General features: G+C 37.9%; 3 protein-coding genes, 1 non-coding gene and 2 pseudogenes across 17 annotated transcripts in view; 4 read left to right on the top strand and 2 right to left on the bottom strand.

The window, feature by feature from the left end:
- Positions 1-13348, bottom strand: part of LOC105232674 (phosphatidylinositol phosphatase PTPRQ) — an 862901-nt gene that overhangs the window by 779366 nt on the left and 70187 nt on the right. The gene's annotated exons all lie outside the window — the stretch shown is intronic.
- Positions 1-13348, top strand: part of LOC125777147 (uncharacterized) — a 495194-nt gene that overhangs the window by 475608 nt on the left and 6238 nt on the right. The window lies entirely within an intron of this gene.
- On the top strand, positions 2904-3102 carry LOC125777957 (small nucleolar RNA U3; annotated as a pseudogene).
- On the top strand, positions 4652-5305 carry LOC125777183 (putative nuclease HARBI1; annotated as a pseudogene).
- Positions 6606-6820, top strand: LOC125777986 (small nucleolar RNA U3). The gene has a single exon (XR_007422466.1). It is a non-coding gene; the product is annotated as a small nucleolar RNA U3 (small nucleolar RNA).
- LOC125777123 (box A-binding factor-like) lies at positions 7510-12133 on the bottom strand. Its single transcript, XM_049451279.1, has 2 exons — positions 9115-12133; positions 7510-9012 (listed from the first exon to the last, which is right to left on the bottom strand). Exons 1-2 carry the CDS (start codon positions 9748-9750, stop codon positions 7891-7893), a joined length of 1758 nt encoding a protein of 585 aa, XP_049307236.1. The 5' UTR covers positions 9751-12133; the 3' UTR covers positions 7510-7890.

Below are 13348 nucleotides of genomic sequence, written 5' to 3'. Positions count from 1 at the left end.
TCGACTATTACAAAGTGAAGTTGGCACATCTTGAACTTAATTTCTTCAAAGAAAATTGATGACCTTCATGAAATATGCATATTCGCATTATTTCGTTATCATTTCCATATTTATACCAATAGAATTTCTATGGCATATTCATATGTATGTATGTATATTATTTCTGTGGCACATTTGTCTGTATGTTTACGAAAGCAAATGCGAGCCACATACATACATATGTATGTACATTAGGGTGTGTCATTCTGAGGCAACCCTTTTTTTCAATTGAAAAACAAGCTCAAAACTTTCGAAAATGTGAAAAACAACGTCACTGGTGCCTCATTCAAATTTTCTGTTTTCCATATAAATTACATGGAAAAAAAATCATTTTTTTTTGTGGTGGTTATTGTGCGGAGGTTTTATACGTGCCTCGATAGCTGCCAGTAGGGATGGTAAACTCGACTCCGATTCTACTCGAAAATCGAGTTTTCCCGTAAAATAATCGATTTTTAAAAATCGATTTTCAGTAATCGAAGTGGATTAATAATCGGTTCTTGACATTCGAAAAATCGATTATTTAATGGAAATGTCGATTATTTTACGAGAAAACTCGATTCTCGAGTAGATTAGATTAAGAGTGACTATTTTTTACACATTTTCGAAAGTTTTGAGCCTGTTTTTCAGTTGAAAAAAAAAGGTTGCCTCAGAATGGCACACTCTAATGTACATACATTCAGAATAATAAGTGTCGCACGCATTTTTCGCATCTCCGTTGCCACGGACAATCAATGGCCGAAACTTACGTTTTGTCAAAGAGTCAATCTGTCGAAGCATTGACGCGACCATAAAGCGTCACAACATTGGTAGAAAATCCAAGCTGTGCCGAAAGAAACTAACAAACGTTCACCGATTGTTACCGCTTCCGTTGCTGATCGCACAGTTTCGCCAACAAGCTAGCGTATATATGTATGCTTCTGTATGAGCTTGCATACATATCGATGCTGATTTTTACGAGCCACGGAAAAATATTTTAGAATTGACAAATATTCTAAATACATAACAGCTATGTTGCCACTTTTCTCACTTCTTTCTAAGAACAAACACCAGAAAGATGTTCTTTATGATTTTTAGCTTTTGCCATCGTCGCGAAAAGACGCTTGTTGACAAAGGGCGTGATCGGGGACATGTACAGCGTCTGTTTTTATGTAAGAAGCGAGGTCGCTTGTGGAATATGCGCCTGTGTTTATGAATGAAATCGTTTTTGTTGTAAAATGTACTGCATTTGGGCTTCGCCAATTCGGCTGCCATAGCGACTTGCCATGCTTGTGGTATTTAGACAATTGTTGTTTTTGTAGAACAATGTTTCAATTTTTTGTAGGTGACATATTCACATGTGTACGCATAATATGTACATATGTGTGTATGCTTCTGCATTATTTGTTCGGCAATGTATACAAATATATGTATGTATGTAGACATGCAGATATGCGCGCACACGTAATATATTGATAAGTGATAACATCATAATATGAATTTCTGAACACGCATATGCGTATACTTATATTCATATGACCATATAATAATATTAATATGATAGACGATGTATGTATATGTATATGCATTTATATATTGTTGTAATAAATTCAGTTTCTTTACTAAGAAACATAATACAAAAATATTTATTAGTATAGCATATTATGTAGAAATCGAATTAAATTATTATACAACATATGCAAGTCCAAATCAATGTAAATATTACTATGCATGCATTCATACAAAATTATACTCATATTATAATTATTTTCACATGTCAATATGGAAATGCCGATGGCAAAACGCAAAAGCATACATATGTATGTATGCAAAGCAAAAATTTAAGCATGAAAATATCACAATGCTGTTGTTGGGAGTATCATAAGGAGCATGCATACATACCCAGCGGGATGTGGTAGGCATTGGTTAGCGAACAAGGTAAACGATGCAGCATGATTGTATCGCTTACTCCGACCGATGAAAATTAACACGGCGATGTCCTACGAAAAACACATATCACCTCTTTCTCTTACCATAGGGACGAAGAATTCTTCGACGCCAAAGTTAACGGAGAATTCTTCAATGCCAATGTCAATAGTAGAATAGAAAAAATTGCATATTAATTTTGCTTTATTTATGAAAATACATGTATGAAATTCGTTATGAAAATAAGTATTTATGTATAAGAAGAAATGGTTTTCTTTTAATATTGCGGCTTTTTTTCCAAGCAACGAGACTTAAAGAAAGGGTCTTTGGCGAGTCTGATGCTTTTTTGAGTTTGGTGAACACATTCGATTCGGTGAAGCCTTCTACTTTTACAATCAATTTGTATTGTATTGTAACATTTTTCACGTACTTACTTGATTGTAGAATTTATAGCTTACTTTTATGCATTACTTGGTATCAAAGAATTCTACATAATAATTTTCTTCAAAGCATTCTTCAAAGAAATGTAAGCGGTGAACCATTATCCCGTTGGGTATATATTTATTGAAGTTATACTTCTTATACGACTCCGGAAAAGGTTGCGATAGATTCAGGTTGCGCAACCTTGCTCAATATGAATCTAACGCAACCTGGTCTGCGAAGATGTTCGAGCAGCAAGCGAAGCGGTGACAATCGGCGATCGTTTGTTCGTTTCTTTCGGCACAGCTCGGCCGACACAACAACACAACACAATGTTGCCATGCTTATGCTGTTGTTGTTTTTGTAGAACAATGTTTCAATTTTTGGTTGGTGACATATTCGCATGTGTGCGCATATGTATGTTTGTATGCTTGTGCATTATTGAAGTTATAGTTCTTTTTCTTTCGTTTATCTTTCTGCGAATTCTCAACTATTTTATGTGACTTTTGTTTGAAATACTCTGCATTGGCCTTTGAAAAATTAAGACTATACTTCACAGAATCATTTCTGTGTGTCTTCATTTCCATTTTTGGAAATATACCCGCGATGACGAGGTATATCGTTTTATCTGACAGCGTGAGGTTTAAGAAGTTCATTTCTAATTTTGTCTTGTGGCATATTAAAAATGATGTTTCTTCGAAAATCGTTCGCTTACAATGGATAAAACGACTTCTGAGTGGTGATTTTAATGAATAAATTCCTTTTGGTTGAAATACTCTGCGTTGGCCGTTGAAAAGTTAATACTATACTTCTCAGGATCATTCATTCCTTTCATTTCTTCAAAAAAAAATTAATGACCTTTAGAAAAATGCATACTTGCATTATTACGTTGTCATTTCCATATTCGTAGCAAAAGAATTTCTATGGCATAAGTAAAGTAATGGCCTCCGATTGTCACCCCTTGCCGCTGTAGCAGCTTCGCCTACAAACATGCGTAAATATGTATGTAAGCATACGTATGATCGTGAATACATATCGACGTAGATTTTTACGAGAAGCACCAGAAAGTTGTGCAATTTATGATTTTTAGCTTTTGCCATCGTCGCGAAAAGACGACTTGTTGGCAAAGGCATGCTCGGGGAGATGTTACGGCCTCTGTTTTTATGAATGAAGCACCTGCGCTTGTGGAATTTGCGCTTGTTTTTGTTGTAAAATTTACTACACTTGTTCTTCGCCAATTTGGCTGTATGTATTATTGTTTCGCATTTTGCTTCTACGCAGGTCAAATTTCTTTACAAAAATCGGCTGAAATGTGTGAGAAAATAAAAAATGGACAACTAGGGCAAATAATTTTTAAAAAATTTACTGACAATTAAATATAAATGAAAATACATGTAAATTTACTTAAATTTATTGAAATTTCGTTTCTCATTTATCGGCACTTTCAAATTAATTAATGGGTCTAATTATTGAATCCGCATCGAAATCGAATTCGCTGCGGATAGAATTTTCGATCGAAAATGTTTATGCGATTATTGATACCGTCGATAACCTGCTTTACCATACCATAAAGAAACTGTGTTATCAACAAATTTGACAAGTTTGAAAAATTAAATAAATTGTCTTAGCTTTTTCATTCGTTTTTACAAATATTTGAAATGGATACAATTGCATTATATTTAAGTGATAGTGATGATGAAAATAGTGTAAACATTCGTCGTGAGCGCAGAAATTTGAGGAATATTTCAAAAGACGTGCTGGAAATGGATGACTATAAGTGAGTTGAACTATTTAAGCTAAAAAAACAAAATTTTATTTATATATGTTTGAATGTATGTACATACGCAGTTTCATCAAAAATTTTCGGATCAACAAAAGGGCATTTATATACATTTTGGGGGAATGCGAAAATGAACTTGGAAATGACAAAAGACAAGGTTCTCTTTCTCCAAAAATAAAACTTGCTGCATGTCTACGTTTCTTAGCCACGGGTAGTTATCAACATTGTATTGGAAAGGACTTCAATATAAATATGGCCCAATCGACATTTTGTGTTGTATTAGATGAAGTAGTCAACATTCTTGAGTACAGGTTATGTTCAAGGTGGGTCTCCATTGACATGACCGCCAGCGAGGAATTGGAAGCAAAAACATATTTTTTTGGCAAATCAAAAATTCCTGGTGTGGCAATGGCAGTTGATGGAACTCACGTAAAGATAATGGCACCGTCAAGAGATAAACATCTGTATTTTAACCGCAAAGGATTCTCAAGTCTGAATGTTATGCTGGTTAGGCTTTTTCAAAATTAACTTATTATTCAGTATTCTATATATACATATATATGTTTTTCATATGTAGGCGTGTGACCATAAGATGCAAATTCGATACGTTTGTGCTAAATATCCCGGCAGTAGTCATGATTCTCACATATGGGATATGAGTGATTTGAAAATCATTAGCGCATCAAATTATCGGAGAGGACATGCAAATTTAATACTAGGTAAGAATAATTTGCTAAAAATACTATCAATTTATACGAATGTACTAATCAAATATATATTTTGTAAAGGTGACAAAGGCTACCCTCTTCAACCGTGGCTCATAACTCCGTTTAGGGAACCAATAACATGCGTCCGAAAAAGGAGATTCAACACATATCATGCTAAAGGCCGAATTGTTATTGAGAAAACAATAGGTTTATTAAAATCGGTATTTCGTTGTCTTTGTAGTGAACCGTAGCACCGTATAAAGCAGCGCGTATTGTCAATTTATGCTGCGCATTGCATAATATTCGTTTGCATTTTAATTCAAATGAAAACATAAATGAGTTAAACCTGGACACAACTGAAAATGCATATTCCAACGAAGATGAGAATGATTTAGATGATACGCCTACCGATGAAGCAAATAGAATTAGAGATAGTTTTTTAGATATTTTTTAATATAAGTTCATAGTACATATTCATATTAAAATTATTTAAATAAACATAAAAATTCATTAAACGAATTATTAGAAATTAAAAATAAAAACTTATAGATTATTTAAATGTTGTAGTTCAAGTTCTACAATTCTTTTTTTCCATTACAGCATTATGTTGCTTCATTTCCTTCATTTTATCTTTTTCAATTTCATAGAGTTTTCTTATCAATCTGTTTGTTTCAGATTGTGCTTGTGCATGTTCGCTCTGTTGCTTCATAAGCGTGTTTAGAACTTTTGAAACATTGTCCTCCATCTTTTTTTGGATATTTATTTGCTCCTCAAGAAGACTCATTTTATTTATTTTCTGTTTCTTGTGCGGTGTACAGTGGGTCAGGTGGTCAGTATCTCCATTTGCTTCCATTTGCTGGTCAGACGATAGAAATGATATTTCATTTTGCATTTGGGGCTGGGAAGAAATGTCGTCAATTGGTCTCTTCTTACTCGTACTAGGGATGTCATCTGAAATGTTTGTTGATGTTCCAAAACTTTTTATACCTTTCAATCCCTCTACTGATTTATTAAGGGAAAGTATAGCGCTGACCTCCTCTTCGAGGGAACTTAAATTTATTTGGTTGAAGGGCCCACCCCCTGTTGCAGAAATTTGCTTTGTATTTTTAATCATTTTTCTTTTAACTGCAAATTTAAAATCAGTCCAAACCTATAAATGAACCAATATTAACCGATAATATAAACGCGTGCTGTTTTTTATACCTTTTTCCATCCAGTCTTGTCCTTGACTGGAGGGCCCATAGCGTTTAACTTTTCTGAAGTGTCTTCCCAAAAAGCAGTTATTTCCGCGGGTGCTCTTTGAGAAAATCCTTTAGCTATGTCTGGATGCAACTTCATGATATCCACTAGCACTTCAAATTGATTTTTGTTGGTGTGTTTTTGTTTCTTGTCTCTAAATCACAAATTTTAAACATAATTTAATGCATCCTCGGCTATTTTTTTACATATATACTTACAAATGCTCCATTTTTGTCAATTTACGCAGTTCACTCATCAACGGATAGATTTCGACAAATATTTTCGATTTTGCGATTTCAATGATTTCGAAATTAGCGCCATCTATTAGCCACGGAATGTACCTGCACCTTCTCTATACTTTTAAGTTCTCTGGTCAGTCTTCATTTACTTTCTTTGCAAATCGACCCGCGATGGCGAGGTGACTATTCACGTGTGTGCGCATATGTATGTTTGTATGATTGTGCATTATTGAAGTTATACTTCTTTTTCTTTCGTTTGTGTTTCATTTCTGCGAACTCTCAACTATTTTATGTTACTTTTGGTTGAAATACTCTGCGTTGACCTTTGAAAAATCACATTTTTTGGAAATTAACCCGCGATGACGAGGTGTATCGTTTTGTCTGACAGCGTGAGGTTTAAGAACTTCATTTCTAATTTTGTCTTGTGGCATATTAGAAATGATGTTTCTTCGAAAATCGTTCGCTTACAACAGATAAAACGACTTCTGAGTGGTGATTTTAATGAATAAATTCCAAGGTTTTACACAAAAATAATGCAGTCAATAAGTACAGTTCGTCAGCTAAGAGAAACCACTTTCCACTGGCACCAGCTTGTGGGTTGACAATTGTTTACTATTATGAAAAAGTTCAATTTCAACAGTTAGTTTATGTCGCACTGTCAAGAGATGTTGCCATTGAAGGAGTTTACATTATCCCAGTAAACAAACAGAAAAAATTGTATCATGGCATTGGAAGCAATGACAGGTCATGTCGCACTTTGCGAGATGAAATGATAAAATTACGTCAAAATCCAATTACTACCTTCGAAAAAGAATTATTCGAGTTCCTTAGCACAAGAAATGTTTATCAATAATATCATTCAATTGTCAAAGTCTTCGTGCTCATGTTGATGATTTCTCAGATAGAGTGTTTGAACAGTCAAACATCTTGATGTTATCAGAAACATTTATGAACGACAACGAGCCTCCTGTATCCGTATCAAATTTGATTTCGTTGTAAGATTTCAACGCATATTTTTATCCTTTCCCTCTTGCTAGTTTTATTTCATACTGATAATTCGGGTGGTGGAGCACGGTGCTCGTTCGTTCCAATGATGTGGTTGGCCGTAGGGAAACGTTCGGCGCAAATTTATTCCACAGAAATAGATATTAAATAAAACAAAGGGTTTCATATAATATATATAAATTTAATATAACAAATTGGAATCACACTTACCACGTCTGTATAGCTGAGCTGTCGCAAAAGAAGAGAGCGCGCAATTTTTAGTAAGTGTTTAGTTGCGCGCGAATTAATACTTCGAAAAAACTTCGAAAAGAGAAAAGAAAAGATTGCTCTGCCGATACAGACGTGGCAAAAGAAATTGGGCGGGGGCGGCGTCAACATTCTCCCCGCCTTGCAGTATTACTGCAAATGCAGTTTACAATCAATTACTTAAAACTAACTTAACTAAATGGCTTCTGCACTTCCTCTTTCACGTCTTCTTTGCAGATGGGGTGGCCGACGAGACGAATCGAGTCTAGTTCGGTCCGGGAAATGCCGCTGAGATGAATCGAATCTCAGTCGGTCATTGCCATGCCGCCGCATATGATATATCCCAGCGACGTGTTTTGGGCGATGAGTTGGCCCATTGCCGCTGGTTGTAACCCGGGCAACGTGAGCCGGGAGTAAACGTCCGTAGTGCTGCTTGCCTATCCTTGATGATACGGCGTGCATCTGCTTGACGTCGAGCGTCTCGTCCACGCCTTCGCTTTGGATGGGGTGGCCGACGAGACGAATCGAGTCTGGTTCGGTCCGGGCAATGTCGCTGAGACGAATCGAGTCTCAGTCGATCGTTGCCATGCCGCCAATCCGAAAGGAAGTTACCAGCATGCCGAAGTCGGCGAGACGACTCGAGTCTGGCTCGATCTTGGGCATGTGGTATGCGGGAGAGACGTCGTTGGTCAGTGCTTTGAGTGACTGCTGACGTCCGTTGACACGGTTGTTGTTGTTTCTGTGTGATTTGTGTCAACGCGTGCGCCATTGCTGCAGGTTGCTGCTGCTGTGTTGTTGTTGCTGCTTGTGATGTGTTCGTTGTGTGGTGTATGACTGTCGACTGCGTTGCTTGTCTGTTGCTGCGCGCATGTTGGTATTGTGTAGACGGCTGTTGGTCTTCTTGCTGCGATTGAGACGGCGGCGCCTGCTGTTGCTGGTGATAATGGGCTGTTTGCAGTCGATAACGGTGCTCGTACTGTTGTTGTAACTGTAGCTGCATCTGCTCGTGGTGAAAGGTATCCGACAGTGGCGCCACTGCGTTGCTCGTGACATAGTGTTGCTGGTGTGGTGGTGGATAGTGCGCTGTTGCTGATGAGGCCGCCACAGTTGATGACGGCGGCAACGATTGGGATGAGGCTGGTAGTGGTGGCGTTGCTGCGACAGCATGTCGGTGCGTTGCTGCCACCGTTTCAGCGGCACCCGTGTAATAAGCGAAATTGTTGGCATTTGTCGCTTCAGCGCTGCTCGGCGGTGTGCTGCCTACGGATGTTGCTGACAGAGATAGCGCTGCTGCAGGCAATGTCGGCACACCGACGCTACCATGCGTAACGGTGTGATTCGATGAGCCGGGCGCATCATTTGTTTCGCCATCATCGTTACTTTGATCCCGTTGTAGCTGGTGCTGCTGCTGCTGCTGATGCTGCTGATGTTGTTTCTGTTGTGTAAATATAAAATTACTATTATTTACTTTACAAAAATGATTTTGAGTTTGTTGTTTAGTTATTGATGAATTTTGTCCGTCGCCTTTGCTATTTACCTTCGTTTCTTCGGAGGGAACGGAACCGGTTAAAATCCAACCGAACACTGTATGCTGTGCAACTAGGGATCCGAAGATTTTCGATTTTACCCCGTTTAGAATGATTTTCGGGTAAAGATCTGCTCCGATCAACAAGTCAACCTTTTGGCTCGTATAGAAATTATTATCCGCCAAGGGGATATTAGGTAACCTTTTGACAATTGAAGAGTTAATTGATCTGGATGGAAGCAGTCCTGTCAATTTTGGCAGTACCAAAGCTTCCGCTTCTAGTTTCAAATCTTTGTTACGCGGCGAGCCAATTGTGATCGAGCATACCGATTGAACTCGTCCTGATACGGTATTATTCAATCCTGAAACTCGCGCGCTGACCTTTTTGGTTGCCAGATGTAAGCGTTTTTGCAGACTATTGCTTACGAAGGTGGCTTCAGATCCCCAATCAATCAGGGCTCTGACAGTGAAGGTGCTCTCGTTGTGACATATGGTCACCATGGCTGTACCTAAGAGCATGCTTCGACTGGTAGGCACATTTGAAATATTGGCCTTAATAGAGGCCACATGAGATTTAGTAGAAATCTCAGTAGTGTCTGTGCTGTCAGATGTCTGAGCTATTCCCTCACTCTGATCCCGGTGAATCATAGAGCCTCTGTTTACATTTATTGCAATTAAACATACTTTTACAATTTTTTACTTCATGTGAGTCTGTTAAACAGTTTAGGCAGACGTGGAGTTTTCTGACAGCATTTAACCGTGCATTAGGCTGCATCTCAATGAATCTTTGACAAGTTTTCAAAATGTGCGATTGAGATGAGCACAGTTTACATCTGGTATTGTTTGTCTTTGCGTGATGGGCATTGAGGGGTTTAGATCCAATCCTTGACTGCAAGGTTGGTATCCGATCTTCACCATCAGCCGACTTAATATTGGGTTGAGTACTCAACTCGCCTTTGAGGTTTGATACTCTCTCAAGCGTTTTAACCCGTTTGGTCAGAAACTTGTCTAACTCAACCCATTTTGGGATCTCTGAATCCGAATCCAGAGATTGTTCCCAAAGCGATAGTGTGTAGTCCGGTAGTCGGATTGAACACAAATACGTAAAAATGGCATCCCAGCTATCTACATTGATGCCATGTTTTTGTAAAGCTGTAATGCAGCTATTTATTTCCCGCTGTAAATTTCTGAGTTCGGTCTCAGATTCTGTGGAGATGTGCGGAAGCTTGAATAATAAATTCAATTGTGTATTGACAAGCACTCGCTTGTTTTCATACCTACTCAGCAAATTATTCCAAGCCAATGCGAATCCGTCATTCGTCAGTGGCGCTTTCGAAACGATATCTTTTGTCTCACCTCGCGTTTTTTGATTCAAATGGAATAACTTTTCTACCGGAGATAGTCTTGGGTTATTCCCATAAATGGCGGCAAATAAATTCCTAAATGAGGGCCATTATAAAACATCGCCATGAAATATTTCGGTATCACATGGCGGTAAATTGATAGAATACCTCACGGGTTCTACAGTTTGTTGTAACCGTTCAGGTTGAATCACTGTAGAATTTGAAGTAGGGCTTTGGTTGAACCCCGTGAGGTTGTGGATGTGTTCGCCCATCAAGGCCGCGCAACACACATAAGCGTGGTAACAGCTTGTATATTTAAGTTTAATGTCGTCAATTGATCTTGTGTCAGAAGGATCCACTTTTGTCAAACACAACTTGTATTCTGACTTTACCTCTGCCCACAGAGATTTCAGTTCAGCTTGTTGAACTTCAAGAGAGTAGGCACTTTGATTGTTTGCTGTTGGAGTAAAAGACTCCTCAAACTCTAGTAGAGCGTCTGCAGCTGTGGTAAAGGCTCTAATTGATTCCATTTTTTTTCAAAAATTGAACCGGAACTGCAAAAATGTTGCACAAAATTAGATCTAAAACTTGAAATTAAAATTTATAAAATGTTTGCAAATATGTTATAGACCCAATCACGGACAGACTATAAATTAGTAGTGCGTTGTTTCTTAGTGAAGCGTGAATTTGCGAAAGCACAAAAAAATTAATAAATTTAGCAAACAATTTCTGAAAGTATTTTCCGAATTTAATTAGTGTATGCTTGCTGGGTAATCGGCCCAATGCACTTGTACTTGCACTTGCAAATTTAGTGAAGTATTTCCTCAAAGTATTTTTCCCAAATTTAATTTGAAAGTGCTTGCTGGGTAATCGTTCCAATGCACTTGCAAGCCTAGTCTTTGACTATGTACATACACAAACAAAATTGATGTGTGCTTAATTGCTTTATTTCAATGTAAATACAAATAAAATTTCATAAGCACTTATTTGATTTATCTACTATTCACTTTTGTTCATGGGGTTATTCAAATTTAACACTACACTTTTTTTTGTTTGCTGCTGTCTTTCTGGGATGGCTGCCTTGCCTATACTGCTTTGCCTTTGCTGATTGCCTCTGCTGCTCTCCCTTTTCTGCTTGGCCTGTGCTGCTTTCTGTGCTGCTTTGCCTTTGCTGCTCGCACTTTGTTGCTTGGCCTTTACTGCTCTCCCTTTGCTGCTTTCACTTCGCTGTTTGGCGTTCTTGGCGTCGCTCACTTCACTTTTCTAATTTTTTAGTGTTACTCACTGCACTTTGTATTAATTTTGTATTCTGTTTTTTTTTTTTTTGTTCACTCGCGAAACTGCAGCTGCGTTATTGCTGCTTGCCTTTATTGCTATTCGAGCAATATATGGGAAGGCAGAGTTGAGCGACTAGACTCAAATTAAACCACAAGGAAAAACAAAAACCCGAGAGAGATTGTTGACGCTCCAGACGATTTTGTGCGTCCAAGAAATTTATAACTTTTCTCGAATAACAGAGTGTGGTTTTTTTTGCAAAGTGAAATAGTGCATTTGCCAGGTGTATTTGTTGTTGTACTTAAATGAAGTACAATACTACCTGCAATCTTGTGCTTTGATTTTGTGGGTAGAGTGACAAAAATAAGTTTTGGTCTCCACTTCACACAGCACAATGGGTTTTGTACATAAACGATGCACAAATTAACCAATCTATTGCCTTTAGCTTGCAGAGCACAAATCCAAAATATGCTTGGCTGTAACATGCGAGTTGCTAAAGCGGGCAAATTATGCACTTTCACTTTAATAAAAAATCGACTTGTTACCTGTTATCCGGCTCGAAGGACCAATGATAATTCGGGTGGTGGAGCACGGTGCTCGTTCGTTCCAAAGATGTGGTTGGCCGTAGGGAAACGTTCGGCGCAAATGATTTCACAAAATGTTAAATAAAAAACAAAGGTTTCTTATAATACCTATATTTAATTATAATAAATTGGAAACACACTTACCACGTCTGTATCGCTAGGTTGTCGCAAAAGGAGAGAGCGCGCAACTTTTTAGTTAGAGTTTAGTTGCGCGCGAATTAAACTTCGAAAAAACTTCGAAAAAGAAGAAAAGAAAAGATTGCTCTGTCGATACAGACGTGGCAAAACAAATTGGGCGGGGGCGGCGTCAACAGTGTTACTAATGAAGAGGATTTAAATCGTTTGTTGTTTCATACTGAAGTTCGTTGGCTATAAAGAGGCTGTAGGAGCCCAATAATAAATTAATGTCCAGTTGATAGTTTTGGTTTTATTTAATTTAAGTTTTACATTAATTTTAGTTCACTCTTCACTATCCTAATGCTGTACTAATAATGTCTTAATGTTATGCTAGCACCGGTTTTTATCCCTTCTTGTGCCTAATTTTCTCATTAGCTACGTAAGCTTGTGCGTATATGCTTATGAGGGCGTAGGTATGAAATACCTATGTTTGTGCGTATGTATATATGTACCTGCTTGCAAAGTGCAAGCGAAAATGAGAACATACAAAAAATGCAATTATGTACAAATAATAGAAAACCGTAACATATGTATATGGATGTAAGAATTGATATGCATATGCTTAAGCGGTGCTCTCACAAAGGTGAATAGCCTAATTCACGGTCACGGTCATCCGATTTTGCACAGTGACATGCTTCTGACCAAACATGCTCCCCCCATTGAAATGCTTGCATTTCAATCCGAAATGGGTAATGGTGCAATTTTATGGACTGCTCTCCTTATGATCCCTTTAGTAGTTTTGATGTCCACAACCCTCACTTTGCCGTCGGAACCAGGGACGATGTTCATAATTCTCCCAAGTGACCAATGCTGTGGGGGCAAGTTGGATTCATGGATGATCACCATTTGTCCAATTTCGATGTTGGC

This window comes from Bactrocera dorsalis, chromosome 3 (assembly GCF_023373825.1).
Source record: "Bactrocera dorsalis isolate Fly_Bdor chromosome 3, ASM2337382v1, whole genome shotgun sequence".
Taxonomy (NCBI): domain Eukaryota; kingdom Metazoa; phylum Arthropoda; class Insecta; order Diptera; family Tephritidae; genus Bactrocera; species Bactrocera dorsalis.
The sequence above is the reverse complement of the archived record's forward strand: the minus strand, read 5'-3'. Positions and strand labels throughout refer to the sequence as shown.

Bases quoted from the DNA above. Each gene is read 5' to 3' on its own strand.
- LOC125777123 (XM_049451279.1), bottom strand. From the start codon at position 9,750: ATGATTCACCGGGATCAGAGTGAGGGAATAGCTCAGACATCTGACAGC. The intron at 9,013-9,114 runs GTAAATAGCAAA...TTTACACAACAG, and splicing joins TTCCCTCCGAAGAAACGAAG to AAACAACATCAGCAGCATCA.